This window comes from Podarcis liolepis, assembly GCF_965112155.1.
Source record: "Podarcis liolepis genome assembly, chromosome: 7".
Taxonomy (NCBI): domain Eukaryota; kingdom Metazoa; phylum Chordata; class Lepidosauria; order Squamata; family Lacertidae; genus Podarcis; species Podarcis liolepis.
In genome coordinates, this window is record NC_139561.1 from 77944763 (window position 1) to 77965822 (window position 21060).

At 45.7% G+C, this 21060-nt stretch overlaps 2 protein-coding genes and 1 long non-coding RNA gene across 5 annotated transcripts in view; 2 read left to right on the forward strand and 1 right to left on the reverse strand.

Moving 5' to 3' along the window:
• Positions 1-21060, forward strand: part of LOC310712566 — an 86805-nt gene that overhangs the window by 11237 nt on the left and 54508 nt on the right. The window lies entirely within an intron of this gene.
• LOC310712526 (phospholipase A2 inhibitor gamma subunit B-like) lies at positions 347-6934 on the reverse strand. Of its 2 annotated transcripts, XM_083515676.1 has the most exons (7): positions 6536-6934; positions 5970-6052; positions 5202-5254; positions 4137-4253; positions 3893-4045; positions 3638-3769; positions 347-1382 (listed from the first exon to the last, which is right to left on the reverse strand). In XM_083515676.1, the coding sequence occupies exons 3-7, from the start codon at positions 5248-5250 to the stop codon at positions 1237-1239; spliced, it is 597 nt and encodes a 198-aa protein (XP_083371802.1). In that variant the 5' UTR covers positions 5251-5254; positions 5970-6052; positions 6536-6934; the 3' UTR covers positions 347-1236. The 2 variants fall into 2 exon arrangements, with proteins under 2 accessions (XP_083371802.1, XP_083371801.1); XM_083515675.1 differs by having other exon boundaries at positions 5970-6728.
• On the forward strand, positions 9324-19531 carry LOC310712496 (phospholipase A2 inhibitor and Ly6/PLAUR domain-containing protein-like). 2 transcript variants are annotated; one of them, XM_083515622.1, is made up of 6 exons: positions 9324-9621; positions 11616-11729; positions 13549-13665; positions 16532-16678; positions 17809-17952; positions 19194-19531. In XM_083515622.1, exons 2-6 carry the CDS (start codon positions 11669-11671, stop codon positions 19403-19405), a joined length of 681 nt encoding a protein of 226 aa, XP_083371748.1. In that variant the 5' UTR covers positions 9324-9621; positions 11616-11668; the 3' UTR covers positions 19406-19531. The 2 variants fall into 2 exon arrangements, with proteins under 2 accessions (XP_083371748.1, XP_083371749.1); XM_083515623.1 differs by lacking the exon at positions 13549-13665.

Consider the following 21060-nt stretch of genomic DNA (forward strand, 5'->3'; position numbering starts at 1 on the left):
ACTGGACAAGGGGACAAGGGGACTGAGGAGGTGGGAATGCTGTAGTCCTTAGTTAAGACTTAGTTTAGATATAATGTGAGTAAGAGGCCACATGATAGAAGTTTGTAGAATTATGCATGGCATGAAGAAATCAGATAGAGAAATGTTTCTCTCCCTCTCTCGTAACTCTACAATTCATGGTCATCCAATGGCAACGAATGTTGGAAGATTCAGGACAGAGAAAATAAAGTACGTCTTCAAGCATCACATTAAGCTGTGGAACTTCTTGCCACAGTGATGGCCACCAACCTAGATGGCCTTAAAAGAGGATTAGACAAATTCAGTGTAATAAAGGAATCTTTGTCCATTTTCTGCTGTGTGAAGTTCTTTATTAGGCATAAAGGTCAAATGTATAAAGGCATTTTTAATGAATGCACATCCTGAATCTATACAGAAGGTACAGCTCCTCTCAATAGTGGAAGACATCAGGCCTCTACATGTAGTAGGCACATAAATGGGTTCACATGTGCACCTTGTAAAAATAGTCCTCTATTTGAGTGGGCTGTCAGGTGGGCCCACCCATGAAGCAAGATGAGGTAACCGCCTTGCGCAGCGGCAGCCCACAGCCGTCATCACCCATGGGAAGTGGCACTGGCAGCAGTACCAGTTTCTGGAGAGATCTCGCAGGACGTCACCCACTGAGATTTTGGTGAGATCTCATGAGCTCTCTCTGGAAGCCCGTGCTGCTGGCAGTGGTTCACAAGTGCTGCCATGGAACACAGGGAAGGGACACCTCAGTGGGAGAGTGGGGCAGCAGCAGGGAAGGGTGGTACATTTCCGTTTCACCTCAAGTGGCAAAACAGGACACGCCATTCCTGGCTAGAGGACAGCCCTCTGTTTGCAGAAGTCCTCTGTTTCATTGGCTATACAGGAAGAAGTCGTTGTTCCACAAACTTTTGCTGTTGGCCCTCAGAAGGTCAACATGAGGGAATGCATCCCTCAGGCTGAAAAGGTTTCCCGCTCCTCGGCCAACCGACCTTCACTACAGAACTTCATGATTTCTTTTTAAAAGGTGATTTCTAATTCAGTAGAATTTCTTTCTAATTCAGTAGAACAACTAGGAATACAAATCCCTCTGGAAAATGACAAATTGAAAGTAAAGAAGGACATTAAAAGGAAGGTCTTCCTCGGGACTGAGTCACAGGAAGGTCTTTATCACCAGAAGATCTTCACCAGCAGAAGCCATGACAGGGAAACTCATAATGATGGAGGTGCCTTATCTGCTGGTTCGCATTTACCAACTACAGATCCAAAAATGTTGGCTGGGCCGAAATTTTTTTCTAAAGTAGCACAGTAAGACTTGGTAGTACAACCTCTTATGATGAAGTCAGACCATCCTGGAGCTGAAAAGCAAATATGGGAGATCAGGGATCCACTCTTCCCAGTAATCACCACCCCAAATAAGTTTATTTGTCTCCCACCATTGCCATGAGTCAAGGAGACTAGTAAAATAAAGAAAAAGCAAAGCAAAAAAGAACAAAAGGACAACACACATTGTGAAATTTTTATTATTGATTAGATTTTCCTCAACACTGGCAAAAGAAAGACCTCCTCTGAGAAAGACTAGCTTTGGATATAACCCATTGATGGGGATGTTGCTGCAATGACCCCAATGTTGGCATTTATGTAGGTTGGCCATGTAGGAATGTCCTCTATTAGAAGGGCTATCAGAAGCAGCCCACTTTTTAAGGTGTCCTCTTTGAAAGCCTGTCAAGTCTATAATGTTCCTGATATGACATTTGTCCATTATTATCCCCATCTGTGGAGATGATGATGATGAGGCATTTTAGTTGCTTGCACCTGCAGCTCCTCAAGCTACTTACAATAATAATAATTATTATTTATACCCCGCCCATCTGGCTGGGCCTCCCCAGCCACTCTGGGCGGCTTCCACAGAAAACAAAAATACAATAAAATATCAAACGTTAAAAACTTCCCTGAACAGGGCTGCCTTAAGATGTCTCCTGAATGTCAGGTAGTTGTTTATCGCTTTGACATCTGCTGGAAGGGCGTTCCACAGGGTGGGCGCCACCACCGAGAAGGCCCTCTGCCTGGTTCCCTGTAGCTTTGCTTCTCGCAATGAGGGAACTGCCAGAAGGCCCTCGGCGCTGGACCTCACTTACAAGATGTTCTAAAGCTTGAAAAACTGTTATGTTGTACCACAAAATGGAAAACAGCACCCATAAGAGCATCAAACATTTTGCAACATACTAGGAATAAAACTACATCAGCTCAGTCCATCAAAAGTTTGGGGAAATGTAAGTTTTTACCTGGCACCGAAAAGGTGCCAACAAAGGGACAGGGTAGACCTTGCGACAGAGAGCATTTCTCAGCCAGAAAAGGCTCCTTTCCCCTATTGCCACCTCCAAGCTTCTCTCAGAGGTGTGACCTGGAGAAGGGCCTCAGAAGATCCGAGCTTTCAGCTAAGTTCCTGTCAGGAGAGGTGCTCAAGAAGTCATTGGGGTCCTAATTGTAATGGTGACACCCTGGTATCGGGTCCGCGAGCCACCATTTTCATTTCCCACAATGTAGAAGCTGGCAATGACTGCGGGTAAAATCAATTATCATGCCAGGAGAAAGAACCACAAAATCAGTGGTAGGAGAGATATTCATTTGGTCCACTTTTCATAATAGAGCCATGCAAACTGCTGCACCTAGACTTAGATTTCAGTTAGAATGCATCTCCCAGATGGATTGGGCCCTTCTCTGGGTTTTGTAAGGTGATTTAAATGTGAAGAAAGCATGCACAAAATGTGCTTCTTACGGGTAAATTCATTGAAAAGCATGCGTTGTTTCCAAGTGAATTCTACTCAGAGTACAGTGGTGCCCCGCAAGACGAATGCCTCGCAAGACGAAAAACCCGCTAGACGAAAGGGTTTTCCGTTTTTTGATGCGCTTCGCAAGACGAATTTCCCTATGGGCTTGCTTCGCAAAACGAAAAAGTCTTGCGAGTCTTGCGGTTTTTTCCGCTCCCCCCCTTTTTCTAAGCCGCTAAGCCGCTAATAGCCTCTTAGCCGCTAAGCCTTTAATAGCCGCTAAACCGCTAATAGCGCTAAGCCGCTAAGCCGCTAATAGGGTTGCTTCACAAGACGAAAAAACCGCTAGACGAAGAGACTCGCGGAACGGATTAATTTCGTCTTGCGAGGCACCACTGTACACTTTAGCCATACCCATTAATTTCAATTAGTCTATGCTATGCTCAGGGCCGGCCCACACATGGGGCAAGGTGAGGCGACCACCTCAGGTGGGCAAGAATTCACAGGGGCATCAGATCCCCATGCAGATCTTTATTGCCCACTTATTCCTGATGTAGATCATCACTCGCATCTTATTCCTTGGTAGGGAGGCAAATGCCATTCTGCGGTTCGTCTCAGGTGCCAAAATGTCTTGGGCCAGCCCTGGCTACCATTAACATCGGCTACAACTCTGCACACAAAAGGCGCACATTTCATGTAAAAAGTGAACCTGAAATGGATTTAAAATGCAGACAACTGGACAGAGCAGGATGGAACAGATCCCTCTGACTTAAAATGGGACAGAATTGGCTGCTAGACCAATTACTTTTCAAAATCAGAAGAGCATATCAAATCAGAATTACCACTTTTGAGGATTCCATCCAGGCAGTAGTCCTCTGCGCCTGTACATTCTGCCAGCTCTGAAGAGCAGGGGCCCATTAGAGACAAGCAGGCTGGGCATTTTTTCCCATTGGCCGTGTTGTTTATTGGGGGCACTGAAAAAAGCAAAGACGCAGTATAAGAAAAGGGGAAGAATTGTACTTGTACGCACACTGTGGCACAACCTGGCCCCTGGGGCACAGAGCAGGAAAAGAGGATGGGAGCAAAACTATACCTACCTTGAGGAGAAACAGATGCACAGTCATCCCCCTTACAGCAGACAGCCTTTCCTCTGGCAATAAACATCTTGCCCAAATTCAGATAAAATGGTGCGAGTCCACAGGCGTGAGTGGATAGACAGCCTTTTATTATTTCCTGACTTGTTACTTCAGCTGCAGAGAAGGCATAAGGTAAGTATTTAAGCCAGCCTTCCACAACATGGGGTTGGCTGGGCTACCAACTCCCATCAGCCCTAGCGAGCACAGTGAAGGGTAAGAAACATCTGGACAGAGCAGGTGTCTTCATGAGCACTACAACGCTCCATAGTGCCATTACAGTTGCCATCTAACCCTAGGCAGGTTTCACACTCTAATGAGTCACCTGTGGATGGGAAGACAAAAGATTTCTTTAGAAGGGTCCATGCACAGACATCTCCCTACGTTACCTGTCCACTGGATCCCAGAAAAGTTGGTCAAGTGCAACACCGTTCTATGCCTTCCCCAATGTAATGCAAGGTTCAACAAGAAGGAAGGAGATACAGTGATTTCCAATCCCAGTCAACTCTTCCAAAATTTCCAACTTGGATCATCCACCACCCCTAGAAGATTACTACTGCTTACCTGGAGTTAGATAGTACAACTCGTGCAGCACGGTGGCGAGAAATATTCACACAGTTGTTCAAGAATAATTTTACATCATTTATCAAATATGTGAGAAAGAGACAATTACGGTACTTGCAAAGTGCCATGAAAACTTCCAAACTACATAAAATAAAGTGAACTTGCAATATCTGATTTCACTAGATTCTTACAAATTCTTGACTCAGTTTTTCATTTTTTCTTGTTTTTAAATAAATTCAAGAAAATTCAAGAAAAAGGTGAGTTCAACGTTGTTCCTGGTGGCTTTAAGGTGCTGATGAATCAGCATATGGAGTTATAAAGAAGACAGGGTGCTGCCCAGAGTGGCTGGGGAAACTCAGCCAGATGGGTGGGGTATAAATAACAAATTATTATTATTATTATTATTATTATTATTATTATTATTATTATTATTATTATTATTCTATCCCCGTTTCGCCCTAGCAGTCCATACAGTTGAGAGGCTGCTGTTTTGCCCCTGGTGGGGCCAATTTGTTGGGATTGGCGGATAGCACACTCCCTGAGCACAGTTTTCTGAGGTTCTTCAGTTGTCTCGTGCCATTGATGCCTCTACTAGTGCTGAATATCGTCGAAGAGACAATTTCTTGGCTTAAGCATAAGAGACTGAATAGCTTACTCCCAAGCATCCCACTGCAACACACACCGGCCCTAGAAGATTACGATTGCTTACCTGGGGTTAGAAGCACAGAGAAGAGAAGACGTCCCAAGGGAACCGACATGGCGCTGGGGAAGAAGTGCGCAGTGGGAATGAGCCCAAAAAGTTTCAATTTTTTGTGAAGCAGTTATTTTAGCCTGCTGTTTGCAATAAATAAATAAATCACGAGAGGAAGCATGTATGATTATTTTTTTATAAAACAACAACTCTCTCAGTACAATGAGATGTCTGCCACTTCCTGCTGGGGTCTGGGCTCCATCAACACAAATGCCCCTCCCCTCTGAATTCTGTTAGAAATTCACGGGGCGGCACATGGATCTTGTGTGGGGATGAGCCAAACACATATTGCGCGTGTTGGAAAGCCAAAACAAGGAGGGAAGGGTTAAAAATCAAGACAGAGAGACTATAGGACTCGCCTCCTGTTTATTCAGGATCCTTCACCCCCATGTAGATCTGTGTTGTGTATGTTCCTTGGGGTGTGCTACTTTCCTAGAACTCCACCAACCCATTGACACCAACCCAACCCATCTCTTTGCTCTGACCATAAAACTACACTTCTCAGAAACCCATGTGAAGAGGGCCGGATTGTTCAACCACCTTGGCAATTAGAGCTCTGGTGTAGGGATAGGGTTTTCCCAACAACTCTCAGCACACTTAATGAGGAGTCTTTGGGGGACCCAAGACTGCTTAAAGGGGCATCACAGTGCTTTAGATGGATGGTGTGGATGCAACCTGAATGTGCTCAGGTCTGGAGCTCCAAAGTGGATGGCATATGTGACTTACCACAAGGACTGCAAACCGGGCGGTTATGTCTTTTCCTGGTTACCACATTTCACTTGTGAAGCATTTGCTCAAGCATGGCCAGGCTTAAATAGAAGACGACGACATTAGCATGACGCAAAAGAAAGATTAGCTTATCATTTATATCAATACCAATTTGATTTCCCCCATTCTCTCACCAACAACAAACCACCCAAGTCTGAACAAAGAACAAGTCTTAGCTATTTCACAATTCTGTCTCCTGACTCTGATTTTGGGTGCGCTAGCAAAGCCTCATTGTGCACAGAGGCTGAAACACTGTAGCAATTCAATGGCACAGAAGATAAGGACCAAACATAAAACAGTTAAATAAATATTTAAATTTTTACTTTGGTTAAAAAAAATAATCTTGCACATGAAGGAAGACCTGAGTTAGAGAAGGCCTTGGAGCCAATTTTTGCTCTCTCAGCCCTACAGTCACTGGCTCAGATAACACACACCAAAGATATACTACAGCGTTTGGTCGCAGGACCCTGCTTGCTACGCTTTTCTTTCTTATATACTAGCACATCAGCACAGACATACCACACCATTGTTCTGCATAGTAAGGTCACTTGGATTTGCCATCACTTATCAAAATCCATGTCCTCCCGCTCTGTAATTGAATGAATAAAGGGACACGGGTGGCGCTGTGGTCTAAACCACTGAGCCTCTTGGGCTTGCTGATCAGAAGGTCAGCAGTTCAAATCCCCACAGCGGGGTGAGCTCCTGTTTCTCTGTCCCAGCTCCTGCCAACCTAGCAGTTTGAAAGCAAGGCAAGCAGTTTGAAAGCATGCAGTGGGAAAGTATACTGTGTTTCTGTGCACTCTGGTTTTCATCATGGTGTCCCATTGGGCCAGAAGCAGTTTAGTCATGCTGGCCACATGATCCGGAAAGCTGTCTGTGGGCAAATGCTGGCTCCCTTGGTCTGAAAGTGAGATGAGCGCCGCAACCCTATAGTATCCTTTGAGTGGACTTAACTGTCCAGGGGTCCTTTACCTTTTTTACCCAGTGCTTTTTTTTCTAAAAAAAAAATATTGAGGGGTAATCTCATTTTGACTCACGAAAACCACCATTTTATAGTTCAAATTGGGGAAAATAAATACAGCAAATGGACAAAAGTACAAAGATTCACAAAATGTTTAGGGGTATGCGCACCCCTGCATCCCCCCAGAAAAAGCACTGTTTTTACCCAATTGAATAATCCCACAAACATCTAAATTCTCATTTTCTTCTGTACCTTTGTTCAAGGCACATTCTTCACATTCTGAGCCAGTGTGGTGTAGTGGTTAAGAGCGGTAGTCTCGTAATCTGGGGAATCGGGTTCGCGTCTCCGCTCCTCCACATGCAGCTGCTGAGTGACCTTGGGCCAGTCACACTTCTTTGAAGTCTCTCAGCCCCACTCACCTCACAGAGTGTTTGTTATGGGGGAGGAAGGGAAAGGAGAATGTTAGCCGCTTTGAGACTCCTTAAAGGGAGTGAAAGGCGGGATATCAAATCCAAACTACTACTACTACTACTACTACTACTACTACTACTACTACTATTCTTCTTCTTCTTCTTCTTCTTCTTCTTCTTCTTCTTCTTCTTCTTCTTCTTCTTCTTCTTTTGAGAGTGATTACTATTTTCTTCACCATTACACACACACACACACACACAGAGAGAGAGAGAGAGAGAGAGAGAGAGAGAGAGAGAGAGAGAGAATATGTCTGGAACTTTCTGGACTGGAGTTGCCTCAATAAGTCACCAGCAAAGAGAAAGAATTCAAGATGGTATATAAAGATGTTTTTGGTGTCTGCTTCTGCAAGAGAAGATCTCATTTACTACCTACGTTTACTATAGTGGAACGCAATAGGTTGCATCTAACATTAGACCTATTCAAACTAAACCCACTGAAATTAATGGTAATATTAATTTCAACGGTTCTACGTTGGTGGACTGTAACCCAAAATGTTGGAATCTCTTATTATTCTGTAGGTGCCTGTTCAGAATCTAAGTCAGAAGGCAAATATATGCAAAAGAGGGGAATTCCTACTATAATAATCTTTCCTTCCCTGTCAACAACCAAACAAAAGCTAATAAAAAAATAATAATGGAGACATTCACTGGACTTTGGAAGGTCTGAAGGGCAGATCCTGTTCTCCACAAGGGCATTCCTGATATCATTTAGAACTTTGCACGGTGAGGGTTCCAAATCATGTGTGGTGGGGCCTATGTCTATAGAACACACCTTCTGCTTAGAGACCTTCACCCCGGTGCTGATAAGGTGGAGTTGAGCCAATTATGATGCAGCAAAGGAGGCACAGCCAGTGAGCACCAATCACACTTCCTGCCTCACAGAGGAGAGGCAAACGCCTGAACACCTGTGATGCTGCTGCAGTTGCATAGCTTTATTGTGCATTTCCTAATTTGTTTGTACTATTAATTCCTGATAGGTGTCAGCGGCCCCGATAACCTCACTCAAGGAGGAAGGGTGCATTCATCATGGGTTTATGTAGTCAGCACTTTTTTTACAAGAGTCTCAGAATAATATGATTCAGCATAGTCCAAGCAGTGATCAGATAGTTTTTAATAGGCATTTAATAAGTTCCATAATGAATGAACAATGTGTCAGGGCTGCATGATGGACACACTGGCAGAAGCACTAGGGTGGCACTGCAGGTGTTTCTGCACAGCCCCGATCTCAACATCCTCCAACCTGGCCACAGCCCCATCTAGGTGAACCCACTGGCAGAGGAATGGGGGGCAGGGCAGGTGGAGTGCACTGCCTCCGGTACCATTGGGAATGGGGGTACCATTGCAGCCACCCGCCCGGACACACGCTGCATAACCCCCACCGCGCTGGGCGCCATGCTCCCGGATTCATGCCATGCCCCTGGAAACACACCCCTGTGTGTGGCATGCCACGCCCCCGGGACACATGCCACACCCCCGCAGGCAATGTGCCACTTGCCCGGGACACGTGTCATGCCCCCGTCTACTCTCCACCCCCAGTGCCGGAGCATGCAGCTTCGCCACTGGGTAAACCTGAGAGGGTATCAAGGCAGCTCTGTCCCATCACAACAGCCACTACTTCTCTGCTATACCCCCACCCCATGACTAGCTCTGTAATTTCGGCTGTCAGGAGGAGGGCAACAGCAGTAGGAGCAACAGCAAGCAGGAGAAGTCACTCTAAGAAAGGGGGTCTACTGCAGGCATCATGCCCAAGGCCCCAAAACCAAAGCCAGCTTGCACCTAATGCATCTCCAAACACCCAGCCGACTGGCTCACCAGAGAGAGGGCATCACAATAGAGGGCATCACATCAGAATAGGAGTTCATGCTCATCAGCTTTTTTCAACAGAAGCTTAGGAGTGCTTAGGAGTGACAGCCACTACTGGCATGCGGATGCTAAAACACACCTGCTGAGGACTTCTGCTGCCTCTGGCCCCATGTGCTATTTGGCCAAGCTCAGCCCACTCAGCTGCCACCACTTTTCAGGGCTATGTGTGCCTACTTATCTCGCTTGAGATTTGTAGAGGGGCTCGTCCTTCCGTCGGCTTCCTTAGTGCTCACCTGAATGATGCTCGCATACATAGTCCTTCCCATGCCCAGCAATGGAGAAAGGAGGAGCTAAATATCCGGGCACTTTGGACATGGTAAAAATAAACTTTCTTTATTCATTTATACCCCACCTTTTCCCCTAACGGGACTCAAGGCTGAACACAGCACCAGGACTGGATTTAGGTTTGATGAGGCCCTAAGCTACAGAAGGTAATGGAGCCCTTTATATGTCCATCTGTCCTTTGTCAACAACAAATTGTCGCTGTTTTTTTGTGTTGAATATATGCTATATGGTAATTTATGGACCTAACAGGTATCTAAAGCCATTTGCACATAACAAAATATGTATTTTATCAAAGTAATTGTTGAACTGAAATACAATTAAGAAGAAGTATATTAATAGTGAAATACAATAGTGAATAATACATATAGGGGTTTTTTCCTCTTTAATTTTTTTGGGGGGCCCCACTCTCTTGGGCCCCTAAGCTATAGCTTGTTTAGCTTATACGTATGTAAATCTGGCACTGCACAGCACACTTCTTGAAGGAAAAGATGGGGAGGCAAAGAGGTTGGAGGGGATGAAACGAGGAGGCAATGCCAGTAAATGTGTATTGTGTGTGTTATTTGCATCAAAAACAACAAAGGAATGTAGTGGACACTTGCTCAGTTCCATGTTAATTGCTTTCAGAAAAAAAATATCCATTTGCAATCCTATGAGGTAACTGGGCCCCTGAAGGATCAGGTGCGCAACCTGGAAGTCATTCTGGACTTGCAGCTGTCCATGGAGGCACAGGTCAATTCTGTGTCCAGGGCAGCTGTTTATCAGCTCCATCTGGTACGCAGGCTGAGACCCTACCTGCCCGCGGACTGTCTCGCCAGAGTGGTGCATGCTCTGGTTATCTCTCGCTTGGACTACTGCAATGCGCTCTATGTGGGGCTACCTTTGAAGGTGACCCGGAAACTACAACTAATCCAAAATGCGGCAGCTAGACTGGTGACTGGGAGCGGCAGCTGAGACCATATAACATTGGTCTTGAAAAACCTACACTGACTCCCAGTATGTTTCCGAGCACAATTCAAAGTGTTGGTGCTGACCTTTAAAGCCCTAAACGGCCTCGGTCCAGTATACCTGAAGGAGCGTCTCCACCTCCATTGTTCTGCCCGGACACTGAGGTCCAGCGCCGAGGGCCTTCTGGCGGTTCCCTCGCTGCGAGAAGCCAAGTTACAGGGAACCAGGCAGAGGGCCTTCTCGGTAGTGGCACCCGCCCTGTGGAACGCCCTCCCACCAGATGTCCAAAAGAAAAATAACTACCAAACTTTTAGAAGACATCTAAAGGCAGCCCTGTTTAGGGAAGCTTTTAATGTTTAATAGGTTATTGCATTTTAGTGTTTTGTTGGAAGCCGCCCAGAGTGGCTGGGGAAACCCAGCCAGATGGGTGGGGTATAAATTTATTATTATTATTATTATTATTATTATTATTATTATTACTATCAACCCAGAAATGGTGGGAGTAAATTTACAAAATTTGAGGCGGTATACTGCTATATGATTCTTCCCAACTGTTTTAATGGGTAAACAGAAGCATGCATGTGTGGGAAAAGCGGAGGGGAGAGGTAGGGTTGTTCTTCAATGAGGGTTATCATTGTGTCATATGACAACGACTGGCATGAATGGAATTTAGCATGACATGGCTGTTCATTGGTTAAAAAGGCTAGCCAATTCATTATGGTATAATTTAAAGCGCCAGTGGAAGGGTGGTCCACTGTGGTGGGCTGTAGTCATCAGGTGCTGGTAATTTCAAGCATGTGTGCCTCCTTTAATCAATGACAGAAATGGAATATTTGTTGAGAGGGTGGCAACAACCACACAATCTGAGAACCTGGCTGCAAAGCTGACATTTCAATATCAGCCCAGCTTTAGGTCAAAGTAAATCAGACTGAATTTTGAGTCCATGGCTTCCGTTTCTCCATATCTACTCCCTCCCCACTAAATCGCAGAGGGAGCCAAAGCGATTTATCGCTGGCATGCATCTCTGTGTACCTTGCCTTTACTCCTTGAAAGGTGAGCCATGCCTGACCTCTCTTGCAGCGCTGTGATCCCACAAGCTCCCAGAGACTCACCTAGGGAACTGGGCTTCTCTGATGCATGTTTTTGCCCTCTGCTGGTTTCATGCAGGAATGCTACTATTCCTGACAAGGAAAGGTAAGCGCAGGTGGAAGCTGGTGTTATTAGAATCATAGAATTGTAGCATTGGAAGGGACCACGGGGATCATCTAGTCTAGCTCCCTGAAATCCAGGGATCTTTTGCCCAAGGTGGGGCTCAAAACCACGACCCTGAGATTATGAATCTCATGCTGTAACAACAGATCTATCTCTAAATCATGGATCATCCAGGGATTCAAATTAATGCATATTAACATTCTGAAAGCTTCCTTGTGTTAAACAAAATGTGTTCCAAATCTGAGGGCAAGGCTACTGACGGCTACTTAGCCATGATGGATATATTTGGACATTTTCTTTGATTTCTTTAAAAAGCAATTTTCTGCTTCAAATGAGAATATCCTAAAACCTCAAGGACAAGGTCCTTCCTCATTTTTATAAATAAATAAATAAATAAAAATGATCCTACCCCCCACCCAACAACAATAATTATTGTTACTTATCATAGGAATTGTGAACAAAATTACCTCAACTGGCGTTTTTAAAATTATATGTGTGTCTGATTTTCATTCAGTTGCATTAGCTGCATCGTTTTCTTTTTTATTTCTTTAGATTACTATGTAATTGAATTATATGTTCTTGATTAAATAAGTCAAAAGAAATATATACAACTTCTAAACCAATGGTGGGTAACCAGCAGCACATGGACTTTCTAATTAGGTTTAGCAGGACTCTCCGTTGGCCTATGAGGTCATCTTCACCTGCCCCATATAGCTCATCGGCTGTAGGGTAGGTAAAGATGCAGCAAAGAGGGCTGCTGAAGAGCTATTTCCTTTGACGGTGTTGCCCGACAACATAATGATGGCAGATGACTGAGAGGTAGGCAGCCTCACCGCCTGTCAAAATTGTTTCATGGGCAGTGGGGAAGGTAAGGATCTGGCCCACTGGCAAGATCCAGTTCTCCATCCCTGTCCAACATGACACAAAAGGTGCTGCCTGGGGCTGATGGGAATTGTAGCCTAAAACTACAATTGGTAGGTTGGTGACTTGTGCTTGTATCAGGTAGACAATTGTGAGAATGGAATGCCTTTCTTCCAGCTCTTACTTGGGTTTTCACTCACAGCAGCCTTTCTCAAACTTGGTTGCCCAGATCTTCTTGGATTACAACTCCCATCATTCCTGACCACTGGTCCTGGGAGCTAGGGATGATGGGAGTTGGGCATGTTTAGCCTGGAGAAGAGGAGGTTAAGGGGTGATATGATAGCCATGTTCAAATATATAAAAGGATGTCACATAGAGGAGGGAGAAAGGTTGTTTTCTGCTGCTCCAGAGAAGCGGACACGGAGCAATGGATCCAAACTACAAGAAAGAAGATTCCACCTAAACATTAGGAAGAACTTCCTGACAGTAAGAGCTGTTAGACAGTGGAATTTGCTGCCAAGGAGTGTGGTGGAGTCTCCTTCTTTGGAGGTCTTTAAGCAGAGGCTTGACAACCATATGTCAGGAGTGCTCTGATGGTGTTTCCTGCTTGGCAGGGGGTTGGACTCGATGGCCCTTGTGGTCTCTTCCAACTCTATGATTCTATGAGTTGTTGTCCAACAACAAATGGGGACCCAAGTTTGAGAAAGGCTTACTTACAGCAAGGATGGGGAGCCCAGGACTCTCCTGGTGTTTTTTAGACTCCAACTCCCATCAGTCTCAGTAAGCACAAGGAATAGTCAGGAATGTTGGGAGTTGGAGTCCTCTACCACCCACCCATCCAATGAGTATTGTGTTGGCTCTTAGGGTTAAAAGATGCCCTCCAGGGGTCCTGGCCACAGTGAATATGCCGTTTGTCTGCTTTTACTTGCTCCTGCTTTAGGGGGATGTCTGCCATGTGAGTCATGTTCAGCTGCTGGGGACAGCTGTAGTGGCCGTAAGATCATTTGCCCTGGTGGGCTCATCAATTGTGGCACAGCACGAACCGTGAACACAACAGGTGAGTTTCATAAGATGCCACACACCCACAGGTTCCAGCAAATAGGGTGGATGGCAGGAATGAGGCAAGGCTATAGTTTTCTTTTCCATGGACTGGGTGGTCTTACTGACCAGGCCCAAGCAGATTTACTCAGAAGTCAACCATATTGAGTTTACCGAGGCCACATGAACACCATACATGCTATGAGAACCACTTTAAACTGTCAGTTTCCTCCAAGAATTCTGGGAGCTTTGAGTTTGTCAAAGGGGCTGAGTGTGTTGTTAGGAGTCTCCTATTCCCTTCACAAAGCTACAATTTCCAGAGTCGTTTAACAGTCAAACCTTCTTCATAGGTAACTTTGGGAATTGTAGCTCTGTGAAGGGAAAGGGTGTGTGTGTCTCCCAACAGCTCTCAGCCTTAACATACTACAGCTCCCAGAATTCTTTGACTGTTCAGAGTTTTCCATAGTTCTTTACATGTATGGGGTGAATGGGACTTGGGTCAACATCCACACCATACATTAAAAGCACCATGATGCCACTTTCAATCATCCTGGTTTCTCTCAAAGAATCCTGGGAACTATTGCTGATTGAGGGTGCTGAGGGGGTGCTTATGCTGGAGTTTGGTAAATATATTACAGCAGTATGCAGAAAGAAATAGGCTGGTAAGACTGCTGGTTGAACGGATAAAGAAAACATAAGGCTTATTACTCGTGGCAACCAAAAACATTGAGTTAAGATTTTACCTGTTGCCAAGATGGAGCCAAGAAGTTAACACCAGCACATGGAAACTCGCAATGAATGAACTTGGAGAAGGGTAGGAAGGAAGTAAAGACTGGAAGGAAGGGATCTCTTTTACCAGAAAGCAGTTACTAAAAGAGAATGAATCAGGGAGGAGGAAGACCAGACTGCCTTTCTGTCTGCCACCCCCAACTGGATCAAGTTACTTGTTGCAACCATTGTTGCCTTACTCTCAACAGTTTGTGGACTTACATTCCTCTCACAGAGCTGCAATTCTCAGAGTGGTTTAAGAATCAATCTCTCTTCCCAGGACACTCTGGGACATGTAGTTCTGTGCAGTGGCGTAGCGTGGGTTGTCAGCGCCCGGGGCAAGGCAAGTAATTTGCGCCCCCTAACCCGTGGATTTTAGCACTTGAGTGCGAGCGCCCCCCCCAGATGTTGCGCCTGGTGCGGCCGGGCCCCCTGCACCCCCCACGCTACGCCACTGGGAACAGCTAAGGGAGCTGGGCATGTTTAGCCTGGAGAAGAGGAGGTTAAGGGGTGATATGATAGCCATGTTCAAATATATAAAAGGATGTCATATAGAGGAGGGAGAAAGGTTGTTTTCTGCTGCTCCAGAGAAGCAGACACGGAGCAATGGATCCAAACTACAAGAAAGAAGATTCCACCTAAACATTAGGAAGAACTTCCTGACAGTAAGAGCTGTTCGACAGTGGAATTTGCTGCCAAGGAGTGTGGTGGAGTGAGTCTCCTTCTTTGGAGGTCTTTAAGCAGAGGCTTGACAACCATATGTCAGGAGTGCTCTGATGGTGTTTCCTGCTTGGCAGGGGGTTGGACTCGATGGCCCTTGCGGTCTATTCCAACTCTATGATTCTATGATTCTATGAGGCTGTGTCAGATAGGGTGGAAATTTCATCCTTTCTGTCCCTCACATGGGAAACCGAAAAACACCCTCTCAGAATTAACTAGGGACCAGGATTACCAAAGCCCCATTCTCCCTGCAACCGCTTGGGTATCTGGTGGGCACCCAGTGAAATTATTTCCAACCACAAAGTCCAATACAAAGTATTTTTGTGGTAGGGAAGGAGTTTCAGCTTTGCCTTGTGGGCTGTTCCTCCAAGCTGTCTTTGCGGTGCGTAACAGCCTGGAAGAGAATCAGCGAGAGGATCTTTAGAATTCAGTGCAAATTGAATTTCACCGGAATAGCTCGGAGGTGCTGGCAGCCCGCTTCCCTCCCCCCCACCCCGCTTTTTCGTTTTCTAAACAAGTGATCGGACTCTTCCCCTCCCCTCAGCCCCATGAAACAAGTCCCCAGCGCGAAAAGAAATAATAATTTTTAAAAAAAGAAGATAACAAGGACGGGTTGTTTTCCAGAGCGAGGTGGAAGCCGCCCATCGCAAGGGCAGAATCTCTGCGGTGCGTAATTACGCGCGGCTTGGAGAGCTCTTTTCCCCCCATTACCCGGGCCCTAGCGGTGCCCGCGACAAGGTGAGGTTCTCCCTCTCCGGCAGGCGCCTCTGCGCGCCTTCACCCCATTCTCCAGCCCCGCCACATCTGGGAACATCATTAAGGAGTCGCCTCTGCAGCTCAGGAAGTTTTCACACTTCACGTTTCATTAAACGCAGGTCTTGTCGGATTCCTTGGGAAAGGGAGAAGCGGGAGAGAAAGGGGAGAGGTGCTGGGCGCGGGTCGGGGGAGAGCGCCTGATTTGCAGCTGTTGGGCTTTCAAAGCCAAATAAAACGGCCAGTCTGCGGAGCGCAGCCGCAGCGGCGGTGGGGGGCGCGCGCGCGCTAGGGCGCAAGGCTGGCGGTGGCGGCGGGGAGCCCGGCGGAGGAAGGAACTTGTCCCTTCCCTCTGGACTCGCGCCCCCCGCAGATGTTGCGCCCGGTGCGGCCGGCACCCCTGGCACCCCCCACGCTACGCCACTGGTTCTGTGGTGGGGATAGGGGTCTCTTAACAATTCCCAGCATCCTTAAACAAACTACAGTTCCCAGGATTCTATGGTGGAAGCCATGGCTTTGAAGGTATATTCCAAAATGTAGCATACATCTTCTCTCCAGGTCAGTATAATTTGGATTACAGGGCTAATCATTTACGCCAAGGACCTCTCTTCTGATTAAAACTTTCTCTTCCTTGATCCCAACAGGACCAAGGACTATTCACAAGTTTTGCTTCCTCCCCAGCGACTGCATCTACAAAGGCCCTTCCACATTTAACGTGGGCAAGTCAGGAATTGTATCAAGCAGGCTTTTCTGCTGCGACGAGGATGAGTGCAATCATTACTTTCCTGATGGTAAGTCACTGATGTATCCCTTTGTCTTTGCCCATTCTATCATTCCACATTCTACGGTGTCATTTTTTTAAAAAAACCACCAGCTTTCTACTTGGGCTGGGGAAGAGTGATTTGCAAAATGGATGTCGGTTCTATCACCGAGCCACTTCCTTGTGTGTGTTTGTTTGTTTTAACAAGGCCCAGAGAGCACTGTTGAAGAGCTGGTCACTGAATCATAGGACCATAGGAAGGTGTCTTCTACTGAGTCTGACCATACTCAACTGTCTAAAACACGGGTGTCAAACACAAGGCCCGCGGGCCGAATCCGGCCCGCCAGACCTCGTGTGTGGCCGTGTAGCTGCCGCCGGCCGCCAGCCTTCACCTTTTATTCTCGCTTTTTTTTTTTGACACAAGAAAGCCGCCTCTTCAGCGCATGCGCGGCAGCCTACAAGCCAGAGAACGTCTGCCCTCTAGCGGCAGTGACAATAATTTATGATAATAAAGAGTGGACACATAGTCCTACAGATACAACCGGCCCTTTGAGAGTGACCAAATTGCTGATGCGCCCCCCGATGAATTTGAGTTTGACACCCCTGGTCTAAAATATTGTCCACCCAACTCAATATTGTCTAAAATGACTGGCATTGCAGGGGGTTGGACTAGATGATCCTTGGGGTACCTTCCAGCTCTATAGTTCTATGATTCTATGAATCAGGTGTCTGGATAGACTTTCAAATGCAGGAAAGTTTTGAGCAGGCAACAAGAGCAAAATATCGAGGGCCTCTGCCTGAATGCCCAAAGGCAGGGATTTCCAAAGTGCAGGTGTTGCCGCACGGAAGGTACCATTCTTCCCAAATGCAAATAGATATTACATGGCAATTGTAAAAGTGCAAGTTTTGCATATCAAAGTGCTCCGATAGGTACACCAGCATTTCCCCCACTGAATTCTCCAGTACTACGAGAATATCAAGGCAAAGCAACCAAAGGCTGTTGTATTGTAACAACTTAGTGGACTTAGAGAAAACCTGGCTTGCACTTACATACTAGCCACTCAGCTCTATGGGAGAAGGTGGATTTGTGATTTCCACCCTTGTGTTTAGAGCTCTCTTCTTCCTTCCTCCCAAATCTGGACTGTCTCTTCTTTCTCCCAGTCCCACCCATAAGAATTACATTCAATGGAATAAAGTGCCCAGCCTGCTTTGGTCTGGGGAAGTATACATGCAAGGAAGAAGTGATTGCCAATTGTACTGGAGACCAGGACTATTGCCTTGACATGTCTGGGACTGCAAGGACAGGTAAGTAACCACATAAATGGCTCTGCTGGATTGGATCGGAGGCCCAGCCATTCCAGAATTCACAGGGGTGAACCAGATGCCTACAGGAAGCCTACAAGGGGTGCATGAGTACAATAGCTCTGTCCCACTTGTGATCCGCAGTAGCTGATATTCAGTTACAGAAGTTAATAGAGCTATCATGACTAGCAGCCATTGACAGCCACATCCTCCTGTCCAAACCCCCTTTTAAAGCTCTCCAAGTTAGCAACCATCAGCACATCTTGTTCAGCTTCATAGTTCAGTTTAGGGACTGTATGACGAAGTACTCCCTTATGCTGCCCTGAACTTCTCATCATCCAACTTCATTGGAACACATACACAAACATGCATACTGGTTTTCAGTGGATTTACTCTGAGTATGACTTACTCTAATCTGACTATGTAAAGTACACAATCACACACACACACACACACACTTTCTCGAATATATATATTTGTATAAGACTGTTGTCAAGGTGTAATTCACATGGCTGCAGACAGATGGCACTAACCCTGTGAATGACACCATGATGACAGTTAGGAGGAGGCAATGGCAAGGATTGGAGGAGGAAAGGAGGCTAAAAACTGAGGCAGAGGAGGAAGGATGGATAGCAAGATGACGAGGAGAATGAGGAGGGGAGACAACAACAAAAGGATTTTTTTCATTCTGGGAAAACCTGACTTACTATGACAGCATGGGAAAAATCTGTTAATATATGTCTCCCACTGGGATTCATTTTTCTAGGATATGAATTAGGGTAGACTTACTTTATAGAATTTTGCTTTTCATGAGAATATTGACCCAAGAGAATCTTGTTCCATTTTCCCCAGTCTTTTTAATTTTTAAAAAAGTCTAATTTGCAAAATGGTGCGATGATGAAATACACTCATTGCACCATGTCATCCTTTTATGCGTGCACTATGATTTCATAACTTCCAAAGAATGAAGGAGGGAAATTAGAAGCTTTGTTATAAAATTTAGCAGTTAAGTTTCCCTCTCAGAAAAATTCTGAAACTCCAGAATCCAACCTGATTCCTCCCGTTTTCTCCAAGTTGCCTTGGAAACAACAACAACAACTATTTATACCTTGCCCATCTGGCTGGGTTTCCCTAGCCACCATTTCAGAAATATGGAACTTCAAAATCTGGAGCAGAAACCAGTTAAGATGGATTCAATTTCTAGCCTAAATGCTGACTGTCCTTTCCTTCTATTCCCTCCGCAGGACCACCAGTGGCTATCAAGGGCTGTGTAAACAAGGTTGTCTGTGATGATTTTAAAAAAGGGGTGGTATTTTTTGCTGGGATTCATGTACATGGAGAAGGCACTTGCCTTCCCATGAAGACCATCTCTGGAAAGGTTGGCTACACTCCAGAGTTGTTTGCACTTTCTCTCCCAGTTCTTGCCTGCCTTCTTCATGTGAAGATCCTTCCTTGATTTTCTTCTGGCACGAAGACCAAGAGATCCTGCCTGAGCCCTTCCTCCTTCCTTACTTGATTGTGGCCTTTAGTTATTTATAGGCCTTGGGCTTTGCAGTGAATGAAGAGATCAAATTGCCCAAGATACACTAGTGTCTATTTTTTTATGTTCCGCCATGACCTCCAGCAGTAGCAGAGCATGATGGCACTCAAGTGATGTCATCAAGCAGCGACCAGCTGATAATACTGGTAGGTGACAAATAAAATGTCAGTGTTTGTAAAAAGCAAAAAAGGTTCTGACCTCCCTTTGTTGCCTCAGCCTGGTCCTCGGACCCTTGTCGGCATAAAAGAGTCCACGAGAAAAATATCCTTGCAGAGTACTTTCTGTTTTTATTATTAAAAGTCTTTCTACAAAAGCGACTGACCAACTGTACACACCTCAACACTACCAGCTTTCACTAACCAACCAACCAACCAACCAACCAACCAACCCAAACTAACATTTCTCACTCTATATATACAACCCGGTGCAGGCCACTGACTCATGCTGACCCAGCTTTTTTTAAGCATTAAAGAAACAGCGGCCATTTTAGCCGTGACAAAATACATCAGCTGTAGCTGAAGAGTATTGGCACTGAAATCCTGCTTCTGGATGGTGGTGAGTGCTGTCTATTATGGGCTAACAGACTGGGTGGGTTCGCTGGGTGCAGCCGGCATTGCTTATCCTGTTTTAGATCAGGTTTTAGGCCAAGCACTGCTTCACGCAGCAGATTGTTAAGCTATGGAACTCACTTCCACAGGGGAAAAACAATGACTTTAAAAGAGGATTAAACAAACTAATGGAGGAGAGGGCTATTGATGGCTACTAGCCATGATGGCTTTGCTCTTCCTTCATGGTAAGAGGCAGCAATACTTCTGAATACCAGTTGCTGGAAAAAACACAGGAGGGGAGAGTTGTCTTGTGTTCGAATCCTGCTTGTGGGTTTCACACAGGCATCTGGTTGGCTACTGTGAGAACAGGATGCTGGATTAGGTGAGGCATTGGCATGATCCAGCAGGCTCTTTTTATGTACTTATGTTCCAGAGGAAAGCTCTGACAAATGGTGTGTAGGAGCTAAGACAAAATAGCAGGACCTCAGACAGCTCCAAGTGGAGCTAAGGAAATTACAAGCTGCATTCCATAGCCGTGCATTGGCTCTGTGTGAAATATGACACACAAGTGAATTGTGGTGTGTGTGTGTGTGTGTGTGTGTGTGTGTTTTACTTGATCAAATAAGATCACAATGCCAGCAAAGTCCTTTGAGTTGCAGTGATTAACTACCCCCCGCAAAGCTTCACGCCACACTATTCACAGAAGTCACAGAATTTTTTGTTGTGGTGGCTATTAAAAGCGAAAGCAAGCTGGCTATAAGAGAAATGCCCCGATGCAACTTGAGTGAAGAAAGAGCGAGGAGGAGATAAATCATTTTGATAGACAGGTCTAGCTTTCAATGAGAAAGAATTATTTTATCAAGGTTCTCCAATCGCTGTGCATTGGGGGAATAGCGCAGTCGGTAGATTCCGAGACTCTTAATCTCAGTGTCATAGGTTTGTGCCCCACATAGGGCAAAAGATTCCTGCATTGCAGGGGGTTGGACTAGATGACCCTTGTGCCCCCTTCCAGCTCTTCAATTC